The 25,984-nt window shown below is 39.0% G+C and overlaps 1 protein-coding gene across 5 annotated transcripts in view; it reads right to left on the minus strand.

Moving 5' to 3' along the window:
- Positions 1-821: 821 nt before the first annotated feature.
- B3GALT1 (beta-1,3-galactosyltransferase 1) overlaps positions 822-25,984 on the minus strand; it is a 173,922-nt gene continuing 148,759 nt past the window's right edge. For 3 of the 5 annotated variants that reach the window (XM_066553349.1, XM_066553345.1, XM_066553347.1), the window contains 2 exons: positions 6,365-6,403; positions 822-5,789 (listed from right to left, as the gene is read on the minus strand). In XM_066553349.1, coding sequence (XP_066409446.1) covers positions 4,580-5,560 — 981 coding nt within the window. In that variant the 5' untranslated portion in view covers positions 5,561-5,789; positions 6,365-6,403 and the 3' untranslated portion in view covers positions 822-4,579. Of the gene's footprint in view, positions 5,790-6,364; positions 6,404-11,170; positions 11,299-25,984 lie in introns of all 5 variants that reach the window. The other 2 variants (XM_066553344.1, XM_066553348.1) reach the window with 1 other exon arrangement.

Below are 25,984 nucleotides of genomic sequence, written 5' to 3' on the forward strand. Positions count from 1 at the left end.
GGGGTTATTTTTCCCTCCATTTCATGAATGAGTTTTGGATATTGAGCTCCAACGCCAGTGGAAAAGAGGTTAGATGCTTTGTTCTATGTAGGAAACCACAGGGGAGAAGGGGGAGAATGGGGAGAGATTAATTTTTCTGATGTTCTTACAAGAAAAGGGACTTTTTCCTACTTTTGTGTTATTTTGGTTTTTTGCTTTTGTTTTGATATGAGGACCCTAAAGTTGCCCAGACCTCCCTGAGAGACAAAACAGTATGTTAAGATATGTATGTTGGGAGACAAAGGCTACATGAGACTTACTGGGTAATCCGAGTGTACTCAGACTGTGATTCTTCATTTATTTTCTGGTGCTTTGGGGGGTGTGGAGGAAGCAAAAGGCACTGTCATGGTCGCTGTGAGAGACTAGGAGGACCCCTTCTCTCTATATGGGTGACCCAGCTGATGATACAGGAACTTCAAACACCTTTATTGTGGTTTTATGAGATGTGGGTTTTGGGACATTTCTCCTTTTCTCCTGTGTGCAGCTTTTGATGGCTGCAAGCCCACACGTTAAGACACCATGCCAGTAGCAGAAGAGCCCTACTGAGGGTGTCAAAAAGCTTTGCCACCTCAGAATGGCTAAAGCTGGGTCTCATTGGCTGGGGGTGCCAAAGCAGCTAAATAGGGCAGAGCAGAGGATGAGCCCGTGTGCTGCTTTGCCAGATATTGCCATGGCTGCATTAATATTACTGCTATGAAGTTCAGAAGCTTTAGATGAAGCAATACACCTGATCCGTATGGACATCAGCTTGATGAAGTTGTTGCACAAATAATGAATAAAAGTAGTATTTTGTTTGGTTTATTTTATTTTTTTTAAAAAAAATCTGCATTAACAGCACAATATTCTTCCTCATGACAAATGAGCCAATTCACTTGTTTTCAGGTAATACAATTAACATTTCTAGAAAGAGGTGAAGAAGAAAACTTACAAGACGCTTTCCATTTTTCACTTGATTTTTTTTTTATTATTATTTGACATTGATACAAAAAAATAGTATCTTGATTAGCAGCTTTGCTGGCAATCCCACAAAACTGTAAATAATACATTAATCTAAAAGAATGCACTCCTACAGACACTACAGATAAAACAATATATACAATTTAGACAAATAAATACATAAGTACAGCCAGTCATATATAATGTTACACCTAAATTTCGGTTACTGTTGACAAGCTTTTCTAGTTAATTACACTCTTCATTTACAAATTGCCATTGCCATCTACATTATAAAGACAAAAAACCCTCAAAGAATCAAAATTAATACTTAACATTATTATTAGGAAATGTGGAAAATGAACCTTGAGGCTTCTGTTTGAATACTCTCACAGTTTTAGCAAAATAAAAAAGGAAAAAATGCTTTTGTGAAAAAATTCCTCCTAAAGAGAGGCACTTTCCCCCCAGCTGCTTCGCTCAATGTGCTTTTTTCATATGCATTTTGGAATCAAAATGTGATTACAGTCAAACTTTTGAAGTGACTAGAAGCCAGCATGTTTAACCAAGTTGTCATTTGTCCCATGCCCAATGAAACAAAATGACCTTTAAGTAATGTAAATATTTTTTTGATTAAAGGAAGTCTATTGAAAACATTTGTTTCTTAACAGTATCCCACATGGCACAAATACTACTGAGTGGAAGGGAAAACTGTCCCCATAAGTAGATGTATTGCTACCTTTCCATATCCAGGTTCCAATAGTGAAATTTCTGAGCAAAGTGAAAACAATAAATCCAAGTGTAACGAGCTAATGAAATCTAATACCAGAAAATTAATACAAGTAGAAAATTAGGATTTTGTTGTGTTGTTTTAAATTCACTTGACAGCAAAAGAAAAAGTATCTTGTACATTCAAAAGTTAGGGCACACATGCTTAAGGCTCTTGAAACACTGGACAAATATAATGCCTCACTCAGCTCCATGCATAACAGAATTCTACATAGCAAGCAGACTGACACATATATACAGCTGAATACAGAAGAAAATGCCTTAGAAATATGTACATCAGTTTCAAGATGAACATTTACATTTCTGTTGAAGGTCTGTCTGTTTATAAATGGCAGGAAATACACTTTCTCAGATATTATTTTCAAGGTGTACCTTGCAATTATTAATGCAGTCTACTTGTCTTAGGAGAAATTCAAGGCTACCATGCTGCTTGAGCCCTGAGGTATCTGGACTGGGAGCCCTGCTGTCCTCCTGGTTACTAAGCAAAGGCCACAGAAGCATCAGCAGAAATAAGGCAACCAAATCCATTTGTTTGTGATTCAGAACCCCCAAATTGCTGCACAGTGCAGAGGGATAGCAGAAGTGATTGCAGCCTGCGGGTTCAAATTATTACAAAATATGTTCTGGGCAGGATGGCATCTGTGGTATCTGATTTACCCAAGGGCTGGGGATGAATTCCTCCCACATTTCCATTCATAAACAAGAATATTATGGGGCTTGTGTAAGGAAATCTGAACTTCACCCAATCAGTGTGTTATATATTCACTTATGCAATTAGTTGTACCTTGGAAGTTCTGGATTTAATAGGGCATAGCAGCTTTAACAAGGACTAGATCAACTAGGGAAGGATAAGTCTTTAATTATGCTGTAAGAGATTTAGTGTTCTTATGAAATTACTGGGGTTTTGGTTTGGGTTATTTTTATTTATGAAGGGTACACAAGCTCCTGTTAACAGTAACTCCTAGGCTGCCTATTGTGTAGCTTCATCTTCAGATCTGACATAGATTTGCTTGAGATGGCTCCTGCTAGTGCCTTAAAAGCCAGGTACACTTTACCTTATTTACAAGTAGTTTCTTTTGAAATGATAGTGCTGCATCTGTGAACAAGACTAACAATTTTCCATGAAACTGCAAACCTTTTAGGGTAGCACCTTCATTCCTCTGTTACTCTTGTAAAGTGCTGGTTATGTATATGGCAAAATCAGGTCAAAGTTTCCCTTTAAATTCTTCTTCAGTTAATTTCTGACAGCTTTATACACATTCTGAATAACATACAGGCTTAACAGTTTTGCATATGTTACACATAATGCCGGCTGCAATGAATGAGACTCTGTGTGCTGAGCATGGTGTAAGTAATCTTCAGCTGATAATATATGTGTTTTGGTTTTTTGTAACTTGTGGGTGAGTTCTTCATTCCAAGTTATTTGCTGAGCAATGCCATATTCACCTCCTTATTATAAGCTGGTACTGAATAGAGATGGCCTGAATTTATCAATGAGTTTTCATGACATTTCGTAAACATTCATATTCAAAATACGTATAAGTATGTTATGAAACTTGAATAAGTCTTGTGTACTTGATCTCCTGAGAGGGACCTCAGTGAGTATTGATTGTGATGAGTAAACTGAGAACTTTAAAAGGTTTTTTAAAAGGATATAATTTGTGTAGCTTTAATAGTTTTTTGCTTAAAACCCCTCTATTTTATTGTGAAATTTGTACATATATGTTATGTATTCTGTTTTAAGTCCAGTCAACAGAAAATTTATTGCATTCTTTTATTGGACTAAATTCCTCATTTCTACACCATTAAAAATCTGTTAGGACTTGTTTCTATATGTACTGCAGCACAAAGTAAAGCTTCCCCTTAAAAAGTTGCTTTTGTGTTAATTGTTTTCAGGTAAATAGTGCACTGACTGATGTTGAAATATGCTGTTTATTGACACTTTTAGCATTCAGTATAATTATATATTGCTATTCAAGGTGTTTAATGGAGAAGCCATTAATACTAATGACAGACATTGCCTTGCTTTGAAATTAAGAGTTAAGACAGTCATGCTTTTCTCATATATTTTAAAGATAGTTTTTCATACATCTCCCCTGCCTTATTTCACTACAGATTTACTTAATTTTTAAATTGTGTTACATACTTTATGGGCTATTTTAAGAAGTGTAAAGAAATGGGCTATTCTGGAATAATTTAAAGAAATGCCATTTGGTGGATGAAAATATATTTCAGTGTGTGGGTTTGTTTCTAAGGCCAGTGAAACTTTGATGTTCTTACCTGTCTAAATTCTGCTATTACACCATTAGTAAGCTATTTGGGAATTGCACACGTACTATAAAATACACATGTCAAAGTAGGTACATAATTTCAGTGCAAATATATGCTGCTTAATTTATTAACAAGGCTCTAAATAGAGACGGTTGTAGGGTGTCAAAAGGAGAATAAAAGTATGCTTGTAATTCTTCATTTCTTAGAGCCTGAGTCTTATCTCAGGGCCTGGGGTGTGAATTGTTAAGCAGCTCATAATAGTTTATTACTGTCCTTTTACACACAGATGCAAGAATGGATATGTGCAATAGATGATAATTTACAAAATCTGAGATTTGACTCCAGATTCTTTCAGTTGGCATAATGTCCTTATGAAAAAGAGCCTGAAGTTTGTAAACCAGTAGCCAAAGTGAGAATGAAAAATGAGTCATTAAAAATCCTCTCACAGTTAATATCCCACAGTTTAACCTGTAAGTCAGCAGATCACTTTGTCAAAAAATAACCAAACTCAACCAAAAATTTAAAAAAGGTATTTACATCTGTAGAAATCTTAACATCTAAGGTGTTTCTTGCTGGACATGTCATTCCAAATTCTGTGCATTTCTTCTGGTGTTATCTGGTGCACTGTGATCACCCTGCGGTACCTGCACAAGCTGTAGGCCATTTTCCAGTGATTGAAGCCACTGTTTTGGAAGGGGTGAATGCCCAGCTTCCGAAGGCAGAGTCCAACGTACACATCTTCAAGATGTAGAAGTCTGGTATGAAGGGAGGTTTTGTAAATCAGTTCTGCTACATCAGCTGAAAAAATGTAGCCAGTGCCTGAACAGAAGGGTGGGTAATTGCTGTCGGGATACAAATCTCTGGGCATGTACCACTTACTGCGAACATCTCTTATTGGTCCTCCATTTATAACATAACCTGTGAAGTACCTTCTCCTTGGCTTGGTGTTAGGTTTGAGCAGCTTATAAATAAGATTGTCCATATTTACAAAAATATCACTGTCTGTCTTCATGACATACTTTGCTTTTGAACAAAATGTTGCTACCCACCTCATCCCCATCAACGTTTTCAGAGTGAGGTTATGGTAAGAGTCAATAAAATCTTCCACAATAATGTCATGAAAAATTTGGCTTTCTTGCTCTACCATTTGATTTAACACAGGATCTGCATTTTTTCCAAGAAGAAATAGTGTGGAGATTTTAATTCCTTTGAAGTTGTTTTCATCTCCCCACGTTTCTCGAATGGCTTGCCTTGCATCAAACTCTTTGTGAGTTGTACTGATAAGAATGACCAAGAACGGGGCGCTCTTCTCACATTTGTTGGGTTCATTGATAAGGAAGTCAAAGGAATGTGGATTTATAGGTCGAGTTCTTATGTTGCCAAAGGAGACATTTTTTCTGGCTATGGATATGCTACTGACCTGTCTGTGGCCCGTGTAGGAAGAAGTAGGACGAGTTATACTCAAGTACCAAAGAGCACTTGCCCAACAAACTACTGTCAAAATGTATAAACACGAGACCTTTGAAGCCATTGTTCCTCTAGCTCTTCTATTCCATGTGACGAACCGATAGCCTTTGTAGCGTGAGTGCACCTGTGTCCTGGAGAGGCAGCATATTATTAATGAAACTTGAAAGTTCGATATAGAAAAGTAACTCTGTAATCATTCATGGATCTCAAATAGGAGCTATTAACCCTGATGATACTCAGCTTTTCTTCTTTCACTAGCAGCGGCTTCCATTTCTTGGAATTTTCTGTTATTTCTGAAAAATACGAAGAAAAAATTTCCATTGTGAGACCATAAAAGCCTAGGGCATGAAAATGAGCTTATATATGGTTGACCATTAATAAGATAAGTGTCTTAATGCATTTCTCAGACATTTCTTTTTTTTCTCATGAGATACCAAAATGCAAGGTAGTGTACTGGAATAGAGCAGTGTAACTGAAGTAATGCCTTTATGATTGGTAATTTCTCAAAGATGATTTTATATAAAAGAAGACAAGCATGCATAGCATGTTGACCATTTAGATAATTTTAAAGGTATATGAAAATTGATTTTATGGTTTCTAGCATTTTCTTGCTTCTTAGCATTTCTTCTGGCCAGTCTTTCAAAATATCCTGTGCAACATTTTAAAATTATTTAAAGAATTTAAAATAGTGTACTGTGTTCTAGGATCAGCGGCATCTGTGACAGCTATGGACACAAATACAAATCTAATTTGGTCCAAATGTTAATGTGTGTCCTGCTAACAAGAACACACTTTGGTGGAAATCAGACAGAATGGAACTGATTGGGAAAGGAACGGAAGAGAGAGAGAGATATATATGCTGTCTTACCCATGCAAAGATCAGCGCTCAAGCAGACTCCATAAAAGTCTAAAAATAAATTAACACAGTTCAGTTATTCTTATTGGTTTCCTTCTCCTCTCCCCCCAAACCAGTCTTTCCATGAGCAATCATAATTTGGGACCATGTAAAATGAATCACAATGGCAGCCTAGTAATGGTGGTACTTCACTGGCTTGTGTGCAGAGAGTTACCAGCCTGGACAGGGCTCTGGCACTGGGAGCCCTATCTTGGGCTGTTCCAGTCTTGCCTCCAGCATCAGGTAGTTTTGAGACTTTCCTGGATTGAGGGAATGTGCCAGCCCTGAACCTTCCATTGCTCTTGGCAATTTTGCTGGGAACCAGTTCAGTTTGTCATAATTTTGTGGAAATGAGACAAGCTGCCTCAAGCCTGCCAGCTCAATGCTGACTCCAAGCACATCAGTAGCTGGAGAGTGCCTGCAGGCTCCACCTTCCTGAGTTTTACTGTTGCATTACTTCAGAGCTAAAGGATAGAAGACACGTGCAACAGAGGTGCTTTTTGCAAGAGTCTCAGAAATATTTAACATTTACTTTGGATAGAACAAAATATGTATTCAGATGCAAAGATAGAAGCCTTGTCTTAGAAATGTCCTCTCTGATTTCACACCACTGACACATTGCAGTCAGACCACCCCCTAGGCAGGCCATCAGTGTGAAAGGACTGTCAGGTACCCTGTGCATTATTCCATGCTGCCATTTAACAACAACAGAGAAACAACCTGAACATTTGCTAAATCTATACAGACTGTATTCTCCTTATAAATTCTTACAGCTAGTACTGTCCTGCTAGTCTTCATTACATGCACTTTTAATTGTTTAATGACCAGAACTCACATGCTGCTCTTCCCTTTCACAAACTAGGGTAATGTGAATTTTTTGCCTGTTTCAGAGCTTCATCACTTTCAATTCATTTTGCCCTATAACTGGGGCAATTTAATTAGCCTAGGTGGGCTATGATCTCCTTCATTGCTTGTCATAGGACTCAGGGTTTGCAGTCTGTTCCCATCAAGCAGTACCAGCAAATGTTTGGGAGCAGTGCATTTAAATGGGATCTCTAATTGTTCCACAGGGCTGCAGAACACAACAATCTTGGCAGGGCAGACACATGTACATCCTAAATAAATATGGTTGTGATAAATTTATACACAGATGCTACTGTAATGTCCAGAGAGGGGATGTATCCTGCTTTAAGAACCTGCTGAGATACTGTTCTAAGAAAGGCAAATCCCATCCCTGGTCTGGTAGGGGTAGTGTTTCTCACTTCACAGTGAAGCTCTGCTAATGCTCCCACTGGAAATGCCAGTGAGGAAAACCACCAAGTGCAAAAAGCCATAATATAATGAAGACACAAGAGTGTAAAGTCTAGAAAACTGCATTAATAAAGAAAGAAATACAGCAGTCATGGATTGGAGCTGTAGCATGAGAGATATGTAAGTCATTGTGTTTAACGGACTCCAGCATTAGGGTCTCACAAGTAAGTGTAATATTCTGCATATGATGTATTATTTTAGGAAACTATATATTGCTTTATCTAAAAGTGTATGATGTTCTACATCTTTTCTTTCAGAAGGGTAGGTGCATTAGTTACCATGAGCACTGTGCAGATCTGAGGGAAAGGAAAATTGTAAACAATGGCTCTTACAAACTGCAAAATTACATAAAATTGCTTTTCAGTCCTGTAATGTCATGGCTGTGATATCCAATCTTGTGTGCTCTCAAAGGATTAGAAGAAACAAAAACCTTACTCCATTTTGAAAAAAGATCCTGATCTGTTGTAGAGAATCTTTTTCTCAGTTATGAAATCTGTAGGTAGCTGTGTGGGATGAATGCTTCTTATATTGATCCTTGGATTGCTGGGTCTTGAAACAAATTTATCTTTTCCTGTTGCATATTTGGTGGGTTTTTTTTTTGTTTACTTTGTCTTTTAAAAAGAACAAAAAGAGTTGATATGGTTTGCTTTGGTTTGGAGTGTTCTACACCAACCCTGCAGAATTTTTGAGCTAAGTGCAGGTGAAGTGGTTAAGTGTGCACAGGCTGTAGTTTTCCTGATGAGTGAAATTTTACATTTACTTATTTTTTAGGAAGATTGAGGGGAAAACCAAAATGAGAGCTTCCTCCTATTCCAGCTTTTGTGAGGTGAAAATGTAAAACTTAAAGTTCATATTCCTTCTTTACTTGAGCTCTATGCTATACGTGGGGAAGAAATTTGAAAGAAAAGAGCATAAGCAAAATTGGCAAATAGTGTGAATACAATACCTGTACAAATAGCTAATGCAAGTAGCTGAGAAGTCTTGGTCTGTAATTTAGGTGAGATTATTTTTGCCTCCAGGACTGATTTTGCTTCCTCTTTGTAGGATCACAAAGGGGTTGGATAAGTAGCTATGTTGTGTATTTTTCTGGCCACAGGGCAAATGCTCCTACAGATTATTTCTGGTAACATTAGTCCTGCCCAGTAATTTCAAGGATGTGTATTTTGTATTTGTATAAGAAAATACCTGGCTTGATTAGGAAATATGAACTAAGAAGTGAAAGACTTACTTTGTGATGATTTAGCAGTCAAGAATTTCAGAGGTTGCCAAATTCTATTATTAAAGATGATGCTAATTAATCAAGATCCTAACTCAGGCTTAGCTGCAACACAGGAAAAATTCTAGGAGTTTTGCAAAATTATTCACAGTATCAAAGTCTGTGACAGCAGACCTTTTTGTTGTCATGTCTTGTGACCTGTAACAAATTTACAGCCTTGTGGGACTTGTATGTCAAGGATGTGAATTATATGGAGTGAAATCAGTGTAAAACTCATGTACTCAAATTATAGTGAATTAAAAATTTTGGGTTAATTACTCATTACTCATTACTCCTCCAAAAGAGGAGGAGTAAAGTATGTGAACTAAGATCACTATGATCAGAATAATGACTGAAAGCCCACGTTACTGTACTTCCTTTAGCAGTTTGCCCAGAAGTTATTCAGAATATTTTTGACCTCATCAATCGTAAGTATGTCAAAAGTTGCCTTCAATATTTAAGTGTGTAGCAAATTAATTTTTATATTGTATTTTAATACATTTAGATGATGGATTCAGTATATCATCACTATAAGGATGACTTTTTTTACTTGTGCCGTGATCTTCTTTAATTTGGTGTTGAAATTCAAAGACCTTCTAACCAGGAGGATATGGGATATCAGAGGGAGAGTGGAAAGCTTTTATCAGCTTTGGATTTTGTCTGTTGGAATAGACTATATCACATTTGGGGATAAGTACACAGGCAAAGGAAGGTGTCATGTCCTTTCCTTTCTTCTTCTGAATGAAAGAAAGCTTTCTAGCAGGACAATAGCAATGTTTAAGCTCTTGGATCCTTTTTTTTAAATTGTTTTAATTCAATCTGTCCCTTTTTCTAGAGGATGACAAAAAGCAAATGTTCAGCATTGTGTTTCTGTACTGTGACACAAAGTTGTGCATTTGGTTGCACTGTTCACAGCTCGTGCTGTGCAAGCCAGAGGAGCCAGCCAGTCAGAGCACAGAAAGCTTTACTGTGTAACTTCTGTAAGTAATTGTCTGGATGAGGACTGTATTTGCAGCAAACTTTTATGAGCTGACTGCACATGAAGAATAATCCTCCAGATAATGAGCACATTTGAGAATCTTGATAACTATTCATGGGCAATTTTCAGGCAGATGCCAAATGAGTTCAGCTAACGTCACTCATGAAGGGCAATATTTTGCCAATATTTTGGAATGCTGCTGTCTCTGTGGGAGGCTGTTGATCTTTCTTTCAAAAAAGCCTGTCCTGTGTAAGTGCAGTTGCAATAATGTGTCTAGATCACAGTGGATACCCCTGATAGGAGCCACAGCTCCTGAAGCCTGGCTGGTTGCCATAGCTGTAATCCATGCCCTGCCACTACTGCTGAGGGAGGTGCTGGGTGCAGCAGGCAGGATGCTGACTGAGTCCTGGGGATGACTCTGGGTGAGAAGCCAAGGGAGATCACAGCTGTTCATCCGGACACCCAGGAGTCTGTTAGGCAGAACACAATTGAGTCAAATTAACACTCTGCATCTCTGCTAAAATGTACCTTTTCCTTTCCCTGGAAAAAAGAGGGAACGCAGCCGCTAAATTATTTAGTAAATGTAGCAAACTCTTCTCATTTTCCCTGAAGAGACATTTTTGTAAGTTTTCTATGATCATGGCTTTCATCTGTATATAGACCAAGATGCTGAAATGTCTTCACCATTTATGAAATCTGTAAATTACCTAAGGAAAAGTCTGTCATTATTACTAAATCTTGTTGAGAAGATAATTATGCTGAACATTAGGAACACATCTACATGGAAATCTGGGGATCTCTTATGTTCTAGGCTGTATGTTTTCATAGTTTCTGGGGGAAATTTTGGACAGATGGCACAGGTGATTTAGCAGAAGATTGCAACCTCCTTTCTGGGAACTTCATTTAAAGTTTCTTAAATACTCTAAATGCTTATTCTGCCTGTGTGCAATGCATCTGAAACCAAATCAGTGCTGCAAAGAATGACTTTCTTCTCTATAACATTGTGGAAAGGTGCTGTAACAGATGCAGAAGCCACAGTCCTAGGCTGAATGGAGGAAAGTACAAACCTTCATTTCAGGTCCATGTTTTTTAGAAAAAGAAATTCTTCTATTAAGAAGGTTCATAGCTGTCATATGTTAAAAGAGGCTGGCTTCCCTTCTCTTCCTTAAAGACAATGGGGACAAATATTTCTGGATCATTCCTTGTTCACAAATATATTGATGATAGACTTTACCTTAGGCAGCACCTGAATATGAAAGCAAGTATTTGCACACATATTTCATACTAACAGTTCTCCTTTCATGAACGCTGATTTGCAGACGGTTTTGATTGTAGTTCATCATTAAATCGAAGAATTGATCTCTGGAAATAAATGTAGTATTTATAAATTGTTTTTCAGTATTTACCACCTGCTTGTAATGTGAACTAAGATTAAGAATGTACTGTCCACTGGGGAATCTTACCAAAAGCTTCCATAGGGAAAATGCAAGTTATAGAATTTTCAGCAAAAGTTTCCTGTCCTACTAAAACTTCCCTAATCTTGAAAGAGTTGCTGTAGTCTTTTAAGAGTTAAACGTTGTCTACATGAAAGTAAATCTGCCTGAGTGGCTTTTCTGTATTTTCCACTTCAGATTTTTTCAATGAATCTATCTTTATAAAACCAGGATTTTCTCTTTGTTTTGAAGAAGTGCTGAAACAGCCCACATAAAACAACTAAATGGCAATTTAATTGCTTTCTTTCTCCTGTTTAAGAACAAATCATGGAACTCTTTTTGGCAGCTGGTTCGTTATGAATTAGATCCCTCAGTTTATTGGGGCTCTCCTGGTCAGGGCTTTCTGAAAGCATTGCCTTAAGCCTGGATGTTGGAGTAGTTTGGGCTGTACCAGGTGGGCAGGGCTGGCTGTGCCCCTTCCTGTGCCCCCTCCTGTGTCCCTTCCTGTGCCCCTTCCTGTGCCCCCTCCTGTGCCCCCTCCTGTGCCCCTTCCTGTGCCCCCTCCTGTGCCCCCTCCTGTGCCCCCTCCTGTGTCCCTTCCTGTGCCCCTTCCTGTGCCCCCTCCTGTGTCCCTTCCTGTGCCCCCTCCTGTGCCCCCTCCTGTGCCCCCTCCTGTGCCCCTTCCTGTGCCCCCTCCTGTGCCCCCTCCTGTGCCCCCTCCTGTGCCCCCTCCTGTGCCCCTTCCTGTGCCCCCTCCTGTGCCCCCTCCTGTGCCCCCTCCTGTGCCCCTTCCTGTGCCCCTTCCTGTGCCCCCTCCTGTGCCCCCTGCCTTCCGCAGCTCCGCGTTCCCGGGGCTCTGTCCCTCGCTGCTCCAGCTGCCACTCCCAGCCCCTGCAGCTCTGCCTGGGCTTCCCAAAAGAGTTACCCTGCAGAGAAGGGACGGGCCTGTTGGGAAAGGGATTCGCTCTTTGACTGAAAAGGGGAATTGTTGCCGTGGATGTTTGCCTTAAATACCTGGAGTGGTTTTCTGCAGAAGTGTTGGTGTGGCCACCAGCCAGTGTGGGTGCTCACAGGCCCACTGACCTCAGCACAGCTCAGGGCCAGCACTTCTGGCTTTTAGCTGTACATAATTGCCTTAGAACAAAGAAACAGGTTTCTTTTCACTTTGTCATAACTAAACGATAGATGAGGTTTTTCTCAAACCTCAATCAAAACCTACTTTTATTGGAGATTGAACAAGAAAAAAATCTGCTGCAGAAAAGAGGGCATTGCTTTTGCAAAGTTGTTAACATTTGAGAGCAAGCTAGCGTCAGACTCAGCTGGCGCATATGGAGCATTTCACAGACATGACCCCAGACTATTTGTCAGCATTTAGTTTTCTGAAGCTTGCAGTTGAATAGATGGCTGGACAATGTTACACTCAAACATTCATTCAACATAAGAGGCCCTATCTCTTGTGGCATGATTTTGAGACGGGCTGGAGTTTCTTGGATGAATCAAATAAAGGAGTGCATGCTGTAGTTATTTGGTAAATATATATCCTGGTGAATCCATGGGAGTAAAACTGTTCTCATTCTTCTATGATATTTCAAAAGTGCAGCAGCTTGTGTCCTCAGCTGAGAGGATGTTTGGAAAATACTGTTTGGGATCATAAATGGGTGGCTGCCTCCTTAGCTAAGTGAAACCTCATTCTGGGTTATCAGCTATGCCTACCTAGTCCACCCTCTTGCTCGAAAAACTGTTTCTTTATTTTTCCACTGTATCTCCTTTACGAAAATTGTGAAAACTGTGTATTAATATCAGTGAAATAACTTGGGTGTCTCTGTAGAAGGCAACCAGTAGACAGCTTGTCCTTTTGTGCTCAGATCAGAATTTAACCTGGCTCCTGTGAGAATTGTTAAAAGCAAAAATTGAGGAAGATTTCTTGCAAAGTGTTATTGATGAATATTTTGTAAGAATTTCTTTGTTAATAATTCTTATCTCCCAGCTGGGCAGAATATGGCTGATAATCTTAGGTATCTGATAAAACAGCAGGAAGAAGTGCATTTTGGTAAAAGACTAAATCTGAATTCTTCATCGACTTACTTTCATCACTTTTGTCCTTAGAGATGTCCTCCATGTCTACTTTAAAAGCTTTCACTAGGGAACATAAATTTCAAATCCCAGATATCTCTGTGAGCAGTCAGGAATACTAACTAATTTCTTACATCTTTTGTCTGTGGGCATTGTTAATTAGGGGTATTCAAAGTGACTGGTAACTAGGAAAATAGCTAAACAAACTTCTTCCTAATGTTTGTCCTTATGTGTTTGTCTATCTGTCTGTCACTAAATGTAATGTCCCATTTCTGTGGGCTCATTATGCTGATAGCACATTTTGCTTTCTCTTTATCCTATTGTAATTAAGGAAGCATAACCAGAACTGCTCAGAATAATTGGAAACTCTTCAGCTGGCTTCTCCACCTGTAATTGCATGGTCTGTAGTGGGCTGATGTAGGTATAAATGTAGACTCATTTGTCCCTTACTGAAGGATTTCTCAAAACAAAGGCAAAGAACTGTTATATAAAAGATGACATCAAGTATATTCAGGATTGCAAAGCAGGGAAAACAGTCTTGCTCCTCTGTACTGACTCTTACTGAAACTGCTGTGGCACAGGTGAAGTGTGTGATTACAGGACTGCTCCAGAGAGGATGATGCAGCCGCTTGTACTCTGTTGCTCAGTGTTTTCTGTTCCCACTCCTGGCTCTGCACAGCACACCACAAGAGTCACACCAAGTGCCTGACAGCATCGTCCAAATGTTTCTTCAAGTCAGGTTTGGTGCTGTGAACACTTCCCTGGGGAGACTGTTCCAGTGCTCAACCCACCCTCTGGGTAAAAACACTTTTCTTGATATCCAAACCTCCCCTGACTCAGTTTCATGCCATTCCCTTGGGTCCTGTCACTGGTCCCAAGAGTGAGGAGACTGATGTTTGCCCCTCCTGTTCCCCTTGTGAGGGTGTTGAAGACCACAGTGAGGTTTCTCTGCTTTGGTGTCTTGTGCCTTGATTCTGCCTTGATTTTGATGCAGCTCAACAGACAAAATTCTCTTTTTATCACCAACTTTTCTTTGGGATGTGTCAGCTCCTGCTAGGATGGGAATGGAGTGCAATACTGATAGAAATCAACTTTGTGAAGCCATAAACAGAAAATATGTTCTGCCACTATGCCCAAGGGAATCATATCAAACCTTAGTTATCCATGTGTTCGAGGCCAAGCCTTAAGGAAAAAGAGGGTACATGAATATATGGTGAAAAATATAGATTGCTTCTCTTCACTCTCCATCTGTGGACCTTCAAGAGCTCTATAAACACAAGCTCACTGAGCAGCTGTATACCCCAAGGAGGCAGATAACACAGTAATAAAATATGCCAAGCAATTTAAGGGTGCAAATCTTGATACATACCACAGGGTTGTAAGAATTAAATAGAGTACTTTTAACAGAGACACATTCTTCTGGGAGATTTTTCTTATAGAAGCAGCATAAGATCAAACACCCCTTTTGATCATTTTCCAGACTTTGGAGGTGCTTAGTCTTTGAGCAGAATCAGAAGAGATTGCTATATAAATAATGTGAACCAAGACCTCTGGAGGAAGGTGTTTGGTTCATAAGGTGGCTGGAAACAACAGGGATTCTCCTGAGCTTGTTTTAACTCTTGTGTAGGGCTCCCTCAGCATAAGCATACCTTTTCTCACTTTTAGCAATCTCCTTTCAGCATTATTTTAATCTGAAAGATCTCTTGAACAAAAGAGATTTTAAACCAGTCTGCAATTTTTGGTTCCATTTATTTCCTGGCTACTTTGATATCAAAGGCAGCAGGAAGCAAAAGTGAAAAGAAATGCAGTAAAGCAGCTCTAGGACCAGCTACTGTGGGATCACACAGGAACCCTGCTTTGCTGTGTGACCAAGTGCTCGACGTGGGACTCCCTTCCATGACACAGCCAGGGTCTGTCTCCAGTGGCACTCTGTCCATCAAGGAAGAAGGTGTGCTCAGATTCATTCTCCTTATGTGGAAAAAGGGCAGGAAACATGAAAATTGATGCAAACATCAGTAATGCTTTGTTCTGCTGCTTGGGAGAAAAGAATGACTTCCTGACACTCTCAGGAAAGTGGGGCAAGAGCTGCTGGAGGGGCAGGTGGTGTCTGGATAAACCCTCTTGGGTACACAGAGGAAGACAGGGAATCCTGCCTGGATTGCAGAGTGAAGCCTCCCCACAGGGAATGGTCCAAGGTGAGAGGAAGACAAATGATCTAAGTGCAAAAAAATTCAATTTATTCTTTAAAAACCTTTCTTGCCAGATGTAATGAAAAGTAATGCCACAAAACAAAGGATGTAAATAATTTCTTGTTTGTCTCTTGTGTATGTGGTAACAATGTAACCAAAAGCTACCCCAGTACTTTTAATGAGAACTTCACTGCTTTGTTATTCTTCCTCACTCTTTGTGTTTTCCTTTGAATAAAACAATTTCCCTGTCTGTATAGCTCAGAGTGTGTGTACTTTGCAAAGATGCTGCCATCTGCCATTTACTTTCCTTTCTGAACTGTGATCTTAGACATTTATTTCAGGGAAAAGGAAGTCAAGTGGTTGAGTTTATTCTCCTTTTGTGTGAACAACAATGCAAATAATTCCAGAGCCAGGCAGTAAGGCTGCCTGAAATGCCAACTGCAAATCTCCTTTTCAGCAAGGCATTAATTCATTCTGTGAAAAATATGCTGGGTAAAAAACTCCATTTCAATTCCTCCTCCTGTGCACTGGCTGGATCAATTAAACTCCATATAGCAATTTTTTGAGATAAAGTCAAATAATTTTGTACATTTTCTAACCCCTATTCCAGATCATTTTCCTCTCAGCCTCTTGCTACAGGTGCCTCTTGCAGCAGACAGGGGAGCAGTGGTGGATGCTGCTGGACACATGGCAGGGCCAAGGCTGCCTGTCCTTGGGTCACTCTGGGCTGCCACAAGGCAGTCAGTCTCTCACCTCCAGCCAGGACATGGCCCTCTCAGAACTCAGGACCCCTCAGTGGGTGAGGGGGATTAATGCTCCCCTCCTTAATAGGGAAAGCAAGAGCATGAAAAAGGGGCTCATCTTGCTCCTCCTCAACTGCTTGTGCCTTGTTTTTGGAGGAGAGTGCTTCAGGAGCTGAGAAAAAAACTACATGAGATCAAGATGGAAAACATTTCTTTGCATCTGAGAAACTAGAGCCAGTGTGTCTGTAAGCTGGCACTGCTACAAAAATATTCATGCATTCCTTAATGCTTCATGATGATTTTTAGTCTGATCAGTTCCCTGGTCAGATGTGCCTCATGGTCACACAAAAGCCTGGATCAGCACAGCCGAGAAGCATCATCAGTTTGGAATGAGAGGATGAGGCAAAATGGGACAGACCTGTTTTCATGACCACACTCCTGCCTTAAATAAGTATTAGAGAGCTGAAGGTCCCCTTATTCCCTTGGGAACTGTAGCAATAGCCCCAAGATTTCCTTACACAAGAGGAAGACCAAGCACTCAGCTATTTCCTCCTCTTGCATCAATTGCAAACAAGTGAAAAACCAAAAAGCTTTTGCCTGCCTATCAAATATTTATTAAGAAAAATACTCTCCCTTTAAACTTTTTTTTTGTTTTCACAATACCAAATAAACTGTTGGATCCTTTAACTCTCCTGAGATCACTCTGAAGTTAAACTGGAAACCTAATTGGATTTTAACAGGAAATCTGATCGTGCATCTAGCAGCTTTAAGTGGCATGAATAGAATAGCATTTGAGAATGTGCTGCTATTTTGAAGATGGATGTGATTTTCTGATTTTGACAGAAAATGAAAACATAGTGAGAGGCTGTCACAAGCTTCTGAATCAGCCAGATTCTTCTTAGAAGCCAAAGACAGCTTGGCTGAGGTAGGCTATTCTCCCACACGTGTCTTTGCCAAAACAGAGAGTGTGCCGAGGCTTTTTTGCTGTTGTTTTTTTCCTCCAGATGGTGTAAGGAGGGACAGACTGCTGGTTGCTTGCCAAGGGTTGTACAATATTGTGGCAAAATGCAATCCCAGGCTGTGGTTTTGAAGGTGGCATATCAATCACTTACTCATCAGGTTCCTATAATTCTTGCATGTGGGGTCAAACTTTTGTCATTGGGCCAATGCTATTAACAAGTTTAGTCCAAATGTTTTGAAAGCGACAAAATTTGGTATGGCTTTCTCTCCAAATGTTGATTAAAGTGTCCACTGCTAGGAAGGTAAGAGCCAATATGCAGCTAATCCTTTTTAAAAATCTCTATCTCAAACCTAAATTGCTAAATCCCTCAGGTCAGCTAAAAATAATAAAGCTTTGGGTTTGCCTGTAATTTTTCTCTATATACATCCAAAGTAAAAGCCAGAAGTTACTTGGTGTCAAAATTATTTACCTTTATATGGTTATGGTTTGAAACAGATTGACTTTTTGAAGTTTTAGAAAATTTCTTGCACTTAAATGAAGCTATAACAATAAATAGAGCTAAAGATGAGGATTTTTTACTAAAAGGTGTGCAGTTTTTTGCCAGATTGATATGTACATCTTCCTCCTGTTGACATGTGTTTTCAAAATAAGCCTTATATAAATTGCACCTTCACTGGGTAACGCAGTGGCAGAATGATCCACCTTCTGGCTATCAGGGCTTTGAGTGGGATTAAACACTTCTAGGAACAAAATTACCCCCTGAGAGTAGCACATACACACTATTTAGTCACTGTACTTGGGAATACTTCAAATCTAGGCAGGGTTAGTGACCAAAACAGTTGGGGAAGTCAATCTGCCTCGTCATCTTTCAGGTGTAACTTTATTTTGCATAAACTGTTCTTGTTCTAGGTGTTCACTTGACCTTGCAGCAATCCAAGATGCCCAAAGTAATGGTGACTTAAAATAAGTGCACTGGCATTTATGATCAGAAAAGCAATTTTAATATGGCAATATGTTGCCATTTTAATAAACTACTACAAGTAGTCTCTCTCTTGTAGGAGGAGAGGGCAGGGTTGGTGTTGGATAACATTTTTTTAAAGACTTCAGAATGACAGCGTATATGAAAAACACTCGTAAGAAGATTGCTTTGCAATGAGTTATAAAACATAGGAAAAAGTTCTCCAAAAACCAAGATCAGTTTTTAAAAGTGACTTGACAAGCTGAGTACGAGTAAGCTTGGTCTCTAATTTAGGCTGTTTGGAAGAAGCATGGATGGGATTTTTAGTGTCTTAGTGATATGACAACAGACAAAAATCTACAATCACTCTTTAGGTGCCCAGTACACTGTATCTGGACCACCAAAAGTATTTTCTTCTCAAGCAATAACAGATTATCATCCTGGCTGGCAGGAAATAACCTGTAAATTATATCTATATCTAGCACATATGGAAGAAAAGCCATCAGATAGTATCATACATGAAAAATCAGTTGCCTTGCTCTACTAACTAAAAGTTTAGGCATAACATTTTTTAATTTGAGAAATGATGAAACCAGCAGTAGCAAGAATAACATTGCTAGTTTCCAAAAGTAGATATATTAGATTGAGAGGTAGGTCATTTCTCAGCCACCTCTGTAGATAAAAATGTCAAAGACATTTGCTCAATATCACAAAGCCAGAGACTGCAGCACAGTATTCCATGTCAGTATATAAGACTACGTATTCTACGGCATCTACCTCTTTTTCTGTATACCTCTTGAGTCACTGAAGAAGGTCTCACATTTCAGCATGCTCCAGCATCTCAAGTTCCGGGGGGGGGAGAGAGGTTGCAGGGACTTGTCTTTATACAGCTGGCATCTGTATCCTTGAATGCCAGTCATAAATTAGACTCCTATTGAATAACAGTGTCCCATGGCACCTGCTGCTTAAAAACTGCCCTTCAGAGGGACTGAGCAATCTTCTGCAGGATGGATTAAGCATTTTACAGTGCTCATAAGAAACCAATCTGAAAAATAGGTCCCAAACCAATTAAATCACCTCTGTTGGTGGATCTCTAAGTTTTTAAAAAACTGCTGTGTGAAGTTCCTTTTGCAGTATGTTTTAGAAATGAGTTTAGCTATGACTTTAAGTGATAGATGCAGAAAAGAAATGTAGTGGGCATTTCAATTGTGCCTTTCTTCTTTGTTTGGCAGTTGATCTTGAATGCCCACAGAGCCTATTAAACTCATTTTGCTATAGATTTACTGTTGACATTTGAGATTAAATGCTAGGGTATGAAGGAAATTTTTTTAAGGATGATCATTTTTTGTTTCAATACAGCATTGTCAGGACCACAGGACTGTAATAGCTTGCTGTGGTGTGTTATTTCAATCATTTCTTCTTGCCTAGGGAAAATATTTCTGATTAGTGTAGTTACTGTCCCTTTGTTATAAGGTTTATACAAAATTCAGCAGTGTTACTGCAACTGAACTTAAGAGGAGCTGTGAATGCTTGGCCCTGTTTTTTTCCTGTTGGCAGTACTCATTTATCTCCTCTTGTCTGATAAGCTACAAACCAGGATAACTCCTTTCCCAGAGCAGTTCTGAATCCTGGTGCTACAATGCTACAGCGAAGGATTTTTCAGTCCTAAAACAATGGTATTCTCAGCCACCCAGTTGTCCTTCAGTCTGAAAGAGATGGAGGCTGGAGTCCTGGGATGTGGAGGGATAGAATGTAAGAGAACAGAGATAGTGCAGAAGGTGGTCTCACCCCTGAGGAGTTGCAGCTGTACTAATCACCAAAGATTAGGAACAGGCCTGCCCTTAATAGGCCACAGCTGTGCCCAATAAGGATGAGTGCTATAAAAAAAAAGTGGGTGAGCTGCTTGAGGAGAGAGTTGGTTGTGTGGTGTGCAAGTCAGTGCTGTGAGGAGATGCCCATGAGGAATCACTGAGAAGGTATGGAACTTTTCCACTAAGACAATAACACTGGGGTGCTTTGGATGCTGGTCCAAGAGTGCCTGCCTGGAGTGCCCTTCCCCACAGCTGGCAGTGGGGGTGGGTTCAAAAGGAGCCAGAGCTAATGCCCCATGATTTTACCTCCCATGTTGGTTCTGGGGCAGCATCCCAGCACATCTTTGTTAAGGTCTGGGAGTTTAGTTCTGTATCTTTCTACAAAATACCCCCAGGAGAGTCTGTAGAAATGGACTTCTGCAGGTGTAGGACACCCATGTGTAAATTAAACACATTTTTCAGTGTTTTTTAATGCTCTGGAGTAATCTGAAACTTTCAAGGGCAACGTGTGGTAGAAGAGGTCTCATAAGATTGTATAATTGTGATAGTATGCTGCTTAGTCGCACACTTTCTGCTCTCCTGCTTGATGGAAGCTTTTCCTTGACATCCAGTGGATATTAAGCAATTTAATGATGAGTAAGAACAAGGTGATTGCAGAAGTAGTCTCAGCCAGCTAAAAGTGAGCATGCATCTCTTTGTTGCTGCTCTGCTTTCTGTTTAAATAATGCATTTAATCATAGGCATTGCATTTGGGAAGAGGTGCTTGGTTTGCCGCACATACCTGACAATGTCATCTGGGGCTGTCTGTTACAGCAAAGACTTTGCCTGAACAATGTTATATTTTGTATCCCACCCAATGCATAAGAAAGGGCCTTCAGGGAGCAAGCCAGCCCAGGCTCACATCTATTGCTGAGGTCACCTAGGACTAACAGCTTGCATGCAACTTGGAGTGCAGTGCTTTCTGGGTGGCTTAAGAGAGGGGTTTTGGCCAAGTGTGGTCAGGTCTTTCCTCTTACTTTTGTGAGGTTATTGCAGTCTGCCTGGGTCTCTCAGCATTAATAACATTTACACAAACCCTGTTGTCAGCTGTTGCTTGAAGAGAGATTATTCCTTTTTGTTGCTCATTCATTCTTTGTGCTCCAAGATTACATGCACATACAGATACTGCTTCCAGTTACAGTTTTGACTTCTAAATTTATAAATGAGTGTCAAGCTTCTTGTGATACTGCTGTTACTGTCATCTTTCATCTCTAGTGGGATGGTCTTGTGACATTTGCAAGCTTTTTGTTGCTTAGTAGCCTTCTTGAAGAACAACCAAGATAGTACCAAATACTTCTGAAATGGCTCCACAATGTGTTTCTAGTATGTGTTTTGGCCTCTGGTTTGGCTGCTTTTCTTTTTCTTTCTTTAAATTATTTTGAATAGAGCCTAGATCTGTTTGATAGATGTAGTGGGAAGAAATAGAGTTGTTTACTGTGAACCCTGTCTTGCCCCATGGCAGCATAGTTAACTACAGATCAGCAGCTACAGCTGTAGACTCCAAACATGAGAAATCCAGAATGTGTTCTGAGGAAAGGCTGATTTACCAAGGATCATTTCCAAGTCCTGCTGATGCCTGGTTTTCTGTCTCTGGTGTCTGTAATTGGCCTGGGCAGTGCATGGCTGTTGGTATCTCACACCACGCACTGCTTTGTTTCTCTGGTAAAGGTTAATTGTTTAACTGATTAATTATCCAAACAGACTAGATTTAGCAGTGGCAGCTCTTGGATTTTGAGAGGATGCAGCACATAGACTTTATAAATGTAGCATCTGGCTTTTCCTATTTTAGCATGTGATAACATTTAAAGAGCTGGTCAGGCTTCTGGAATTTTAAATACCAGATGGGAATTTTATATTCCCTCTTTTCTTTATTATGTCTGGCTAATACTGAAAGAAGTAGTGTCTGTCTCAAAAAGTGGACCTGTGCTTTTCAACTCCCAAATGACTGGATGATTATTTCTGTTGCTACTTTTAGAATTCTCATTATCACCTCTGTCCCTTCACCACCCAAAGCCTTGTCCGTGTCCAGCATTTCTGCTTATTGTTTTTAATACCTTTTTGGGGGGCAGGTTTCTCCCTTATTTTGTTGTCACAGGAGCTAAACTTAAGGGAAAATGGCAGGTAGGAACTGGGCTATGCCCAGATCAAGTTTCTAATGCTAATGTTTTGCATTTTAATATAAACATAGTTATTTTCAAATTAAATAAAGCTTTTAGAGTCTTTACTTTGCATTAGAAAATAAGACAAAAACCAAGCAGACTGCAAGACAAACAAAAATTCTTAAATGCCAGTGGACTTCTGATGTTCTCACATACAAGTCAACTGTTTTGTGTTATTTGTTGTGCTTTACAAGCAGCAGAGAAATAAACTTTATGTAGTCAGGATAAAGTGAGTCTCAGATTCTCCTGAGAGAATCGAAGCTGCAGCAGGCATTGCATCTGCAGCTCCTGTGTGTCAACTGGTGGATCTAGTCTGCAGTGGAAAGAAAAATGATCTGTTTCTGATGAAATGGCTCTTTATGATGGGTGGTGTCTGTAGTGGAGATTCTGAGATGTTTGTAAAAATAAACATGTACACTCCAATATAAGAGCTCATTATATAGTTGCAATAGTTGTTGATCAGTGCAAATGTAATATTTTCTTTAATTTTCTAGCTAAAGAGCTGTATCTTCCTTAATAAGGATATTGCTTAGAAAGAAAATTAATGATTGGAATTTTGATATAAATGGATCCCTCAATATTATATTAATTTAGGTTTAAATGTGTAGATGCAGAAAATTTTGCTTTAATTTTAAATATAATAATTTTAAAGGCTTTGAAATAAATAGATCTTACTTTTCTCTTATTGTAATTAGAAATGTAAGCACCACATAACTGGAGGAAGAGTGCCTGTTCACTTAACATTTACAGCTCTCTATTGCATGCTCAGAAACAAGACCCTCATCTGACCTTCAGACTTTTAAATATTTGGTTTTGTCTTCTGATGTACAGGAATTCCTTCAAAAATGAGATCACAAAAAGTGCATAATTAGCACTAAATTCTCTGTATAAAGAACAGTAGTCTAGAATTTTCACACTATAATGCCTGTTTCTCATGGTAAATCTGCTGCGTAGCCTTTAAGTTATTATAGCATTATATAGATAAGCAATTAAAATAAAAATGAAACTTGTGTTGTCTGAGATTTTTAAATTGTGGTTTTGATGAACAACATGAAAACAGGAGAAGTGAAAGAAAAGTTTTCTATTCCTTACATTTTGCTGACCCTTATCCTTACTTTTAGCTTTTCTGCTAGATATCAAAAGATCTGGCATAACAGAGGATGACAGGAAGCACATCTGACAAAACTCTAAGTCTTGTTGAATAAAGCATTTGGTGGAAATGGTTCTTGGCACCATCAGGTTAGCATTAGAAGTGTAATGGATTTAAACCAAGCGTAAACACCTCTTAACAAATGACAGTTCCAGATTTTAACATGAACATTACAGATGCTGCTGAAGATATCAAAAGAAATGTGCCCAGCAGTTGCTTAGTGCACTTGCTCATGACAATACTGTTTGTCTGTCAGAAGATCACCCAGGTTGGTGGTCTAACACTGATGATGCTGCTGCCAATTTCTACATTATGGAAAGTAGAAGCCTTGATCATTTTGTCAGTCACGTAGTCAAGGTTCTTGGCTTTCTCTTCTATACCAAAAGTTCCCCTTTCAGATTTCTCTAGTGTAGTTGGAGGGGCCAGTTTGTCTGAGTTAACAAATTATTTCCATTTACTTAAAAAGTAAATAAAAGAAAAACCGGCCTAAAAAAAGCTATTTTGCTTACTTGTTTTGAATAATAACCATGCTAAATACTATATAGATTTTGAAAGATATGGTCCTGTTCAGAATCCAAACTATACTAGGTTGGACCTAGTTGATCTTTAGGGTGTCTTCTAACCCAAAAAACTCTTATGTTTCTATGTTGAAGACTAGTATAAGAGAGTAAATTCCAGGCAATTACTTGGACTTAGCTGCACATGTTTACCACATGGGGGTTTAGCATACAGTTTGAAAAACCATAGGCATTGTATGTGCTGAAGTTGACTGCTGCGATGAATTAGTCATTGTGTTTGCATGAGTTTTGAAGCATTCTCCAGCTCCCCCCAAAGCCACAGCACCAGGAAAAATTGTGCCCTTCCACCTCTGATGCTAGCAGAAGTGCCTGTTCATTATGGGCAATTGTGAATGCAGAATTCTTTTTTATTGCCATATCTAGATACTTAAAATGAAAGACTCCTAATATGGTCTCCTTGGCACTGGTAAGGTCAGGAAGCATTCAAGGAGGATCAGAGTTACTGGAATGAGAATGAACGTCTTGTCGTCACTCATTTTACATTTCTCTTGGAAAAAGATAACTTTCTGGGAATTATTTTACTTCCACTTATCAGAAAGGAATATCAATAAAACTTGGAGATTTGAATGTAGATTTCAAAGATATTTATTTAAAAATGTAAAATCAAGGTAACTTGAGCAATCCTGACCAAAAATGTCTTTTGTTTGGTTTCTTGATAATAGAGCTTGGAGATAAAATGAATAGAGCATTGCTTAAGTTGATAGATACAGTTTTAGATTTAGAATTCTTTTAAAACATCAAAAGAAAATAGCTTATTTAGCTCTTGAATGCTCTGATATCAGGCACTTATTTAAAAGTGGGAGTATTTCTTATTCAGAGATAGTTATGGTCTCATCCTTATTAGACGCAACTCTCATTGGTATCATCCTGAACTTTGCTTCTCTGACTACTGTGGGTTCAAATGAGACACTGACATTTTCAGGAGGCTCACTGTTACACCACTTCTGCTTTGCTATATCTTCCCTTCACCTCCTTTCTTGTGGCAGACCACTTGTCCAGTTTCCAAAAATCTATTGATTTTTATTTTTTTTGAAGAGGAAAATAAAATAGGAGGAAAAATCTGTATCAAAGGAAATGAATATTTGTGTCTCAGGGAATACATAATTTTGAAAGTTCCTTGAAAAACTTCAATAATACAAAACCTGAGATAATCTTGGTGGACTGTTGTGTATAAATATCTGTATTTTGACCCAATCTGTTTCAAGTGAGTCCATTAACAAGAACATAATGTATTTGATTTTTACATTGGTATAAAACAGCAATCAAATTAGTTATGTGCTGAGTGTATTTAAACTGTAATTTTTTCCACCAGCAGGTCATATGGTGAAATAATTTTTCCAGAGATCCCTCTCCTGCCTTCTAACAACATTCTGGTTCTTGCTACTACTGCGATTAGAAAGTTCTTACAGGAGGAAATGTGAGAATTTTGGTTTTCTCTAACATCATCATTTCATGGAAGAAGAGTATGGGAAAGAAATTCCTCAGTACTCTTGGATACAAATCATGTATTCAATAGATACTTTTTTAATGGTACATTCTAGTTTTCTGTGTAGGACATCCTCAATGTTTCAAGGATAATAATTAATTAGTTATCTGTCAAGCTTGTCCCACGGGACCTAATCATCTCCATTTTTGCTAATACTACTTTCTTCTCCAAAGGTACTTTTTCTTTCAAATTTAATAAATGATTACCATAATTAATTTAAACATGGAGATTTGTTTGCAAGCTGCCCTTAGGCTGAAGTCTGTGGCTTCTTTTTCAGGCCTTGCTGGTGTTGTGTACCTAAAATCACATCTGTTCTTTTGTCTGCTATATAAAATCATCTCACAAACAGTGCTACCTCTCTCTGCAAACTCAGGAGTACTTAGAAAATACACTAATTAGTTTCCATTATCCTTCTAATTTGCATATTTTCCTCTCTACTTATAGTTTTATGTAATTTGCTTTGCTGGG

This window comes from Molothrus aeneus, chromosome 7 (assembly GCF_037042795.1).
Source record: "Molothrus aeneus isolate 106 chromosome 7, BPBGC_Maene_1.0, whole genome shotgun sequence".
NCBI classification, from domain to species: domain Eukaryota; kingdom Metazoa; phylum Chordata; class Aves; order Passeriformes; family Icteridae; genus Molothrus; species Molothrus aeneus.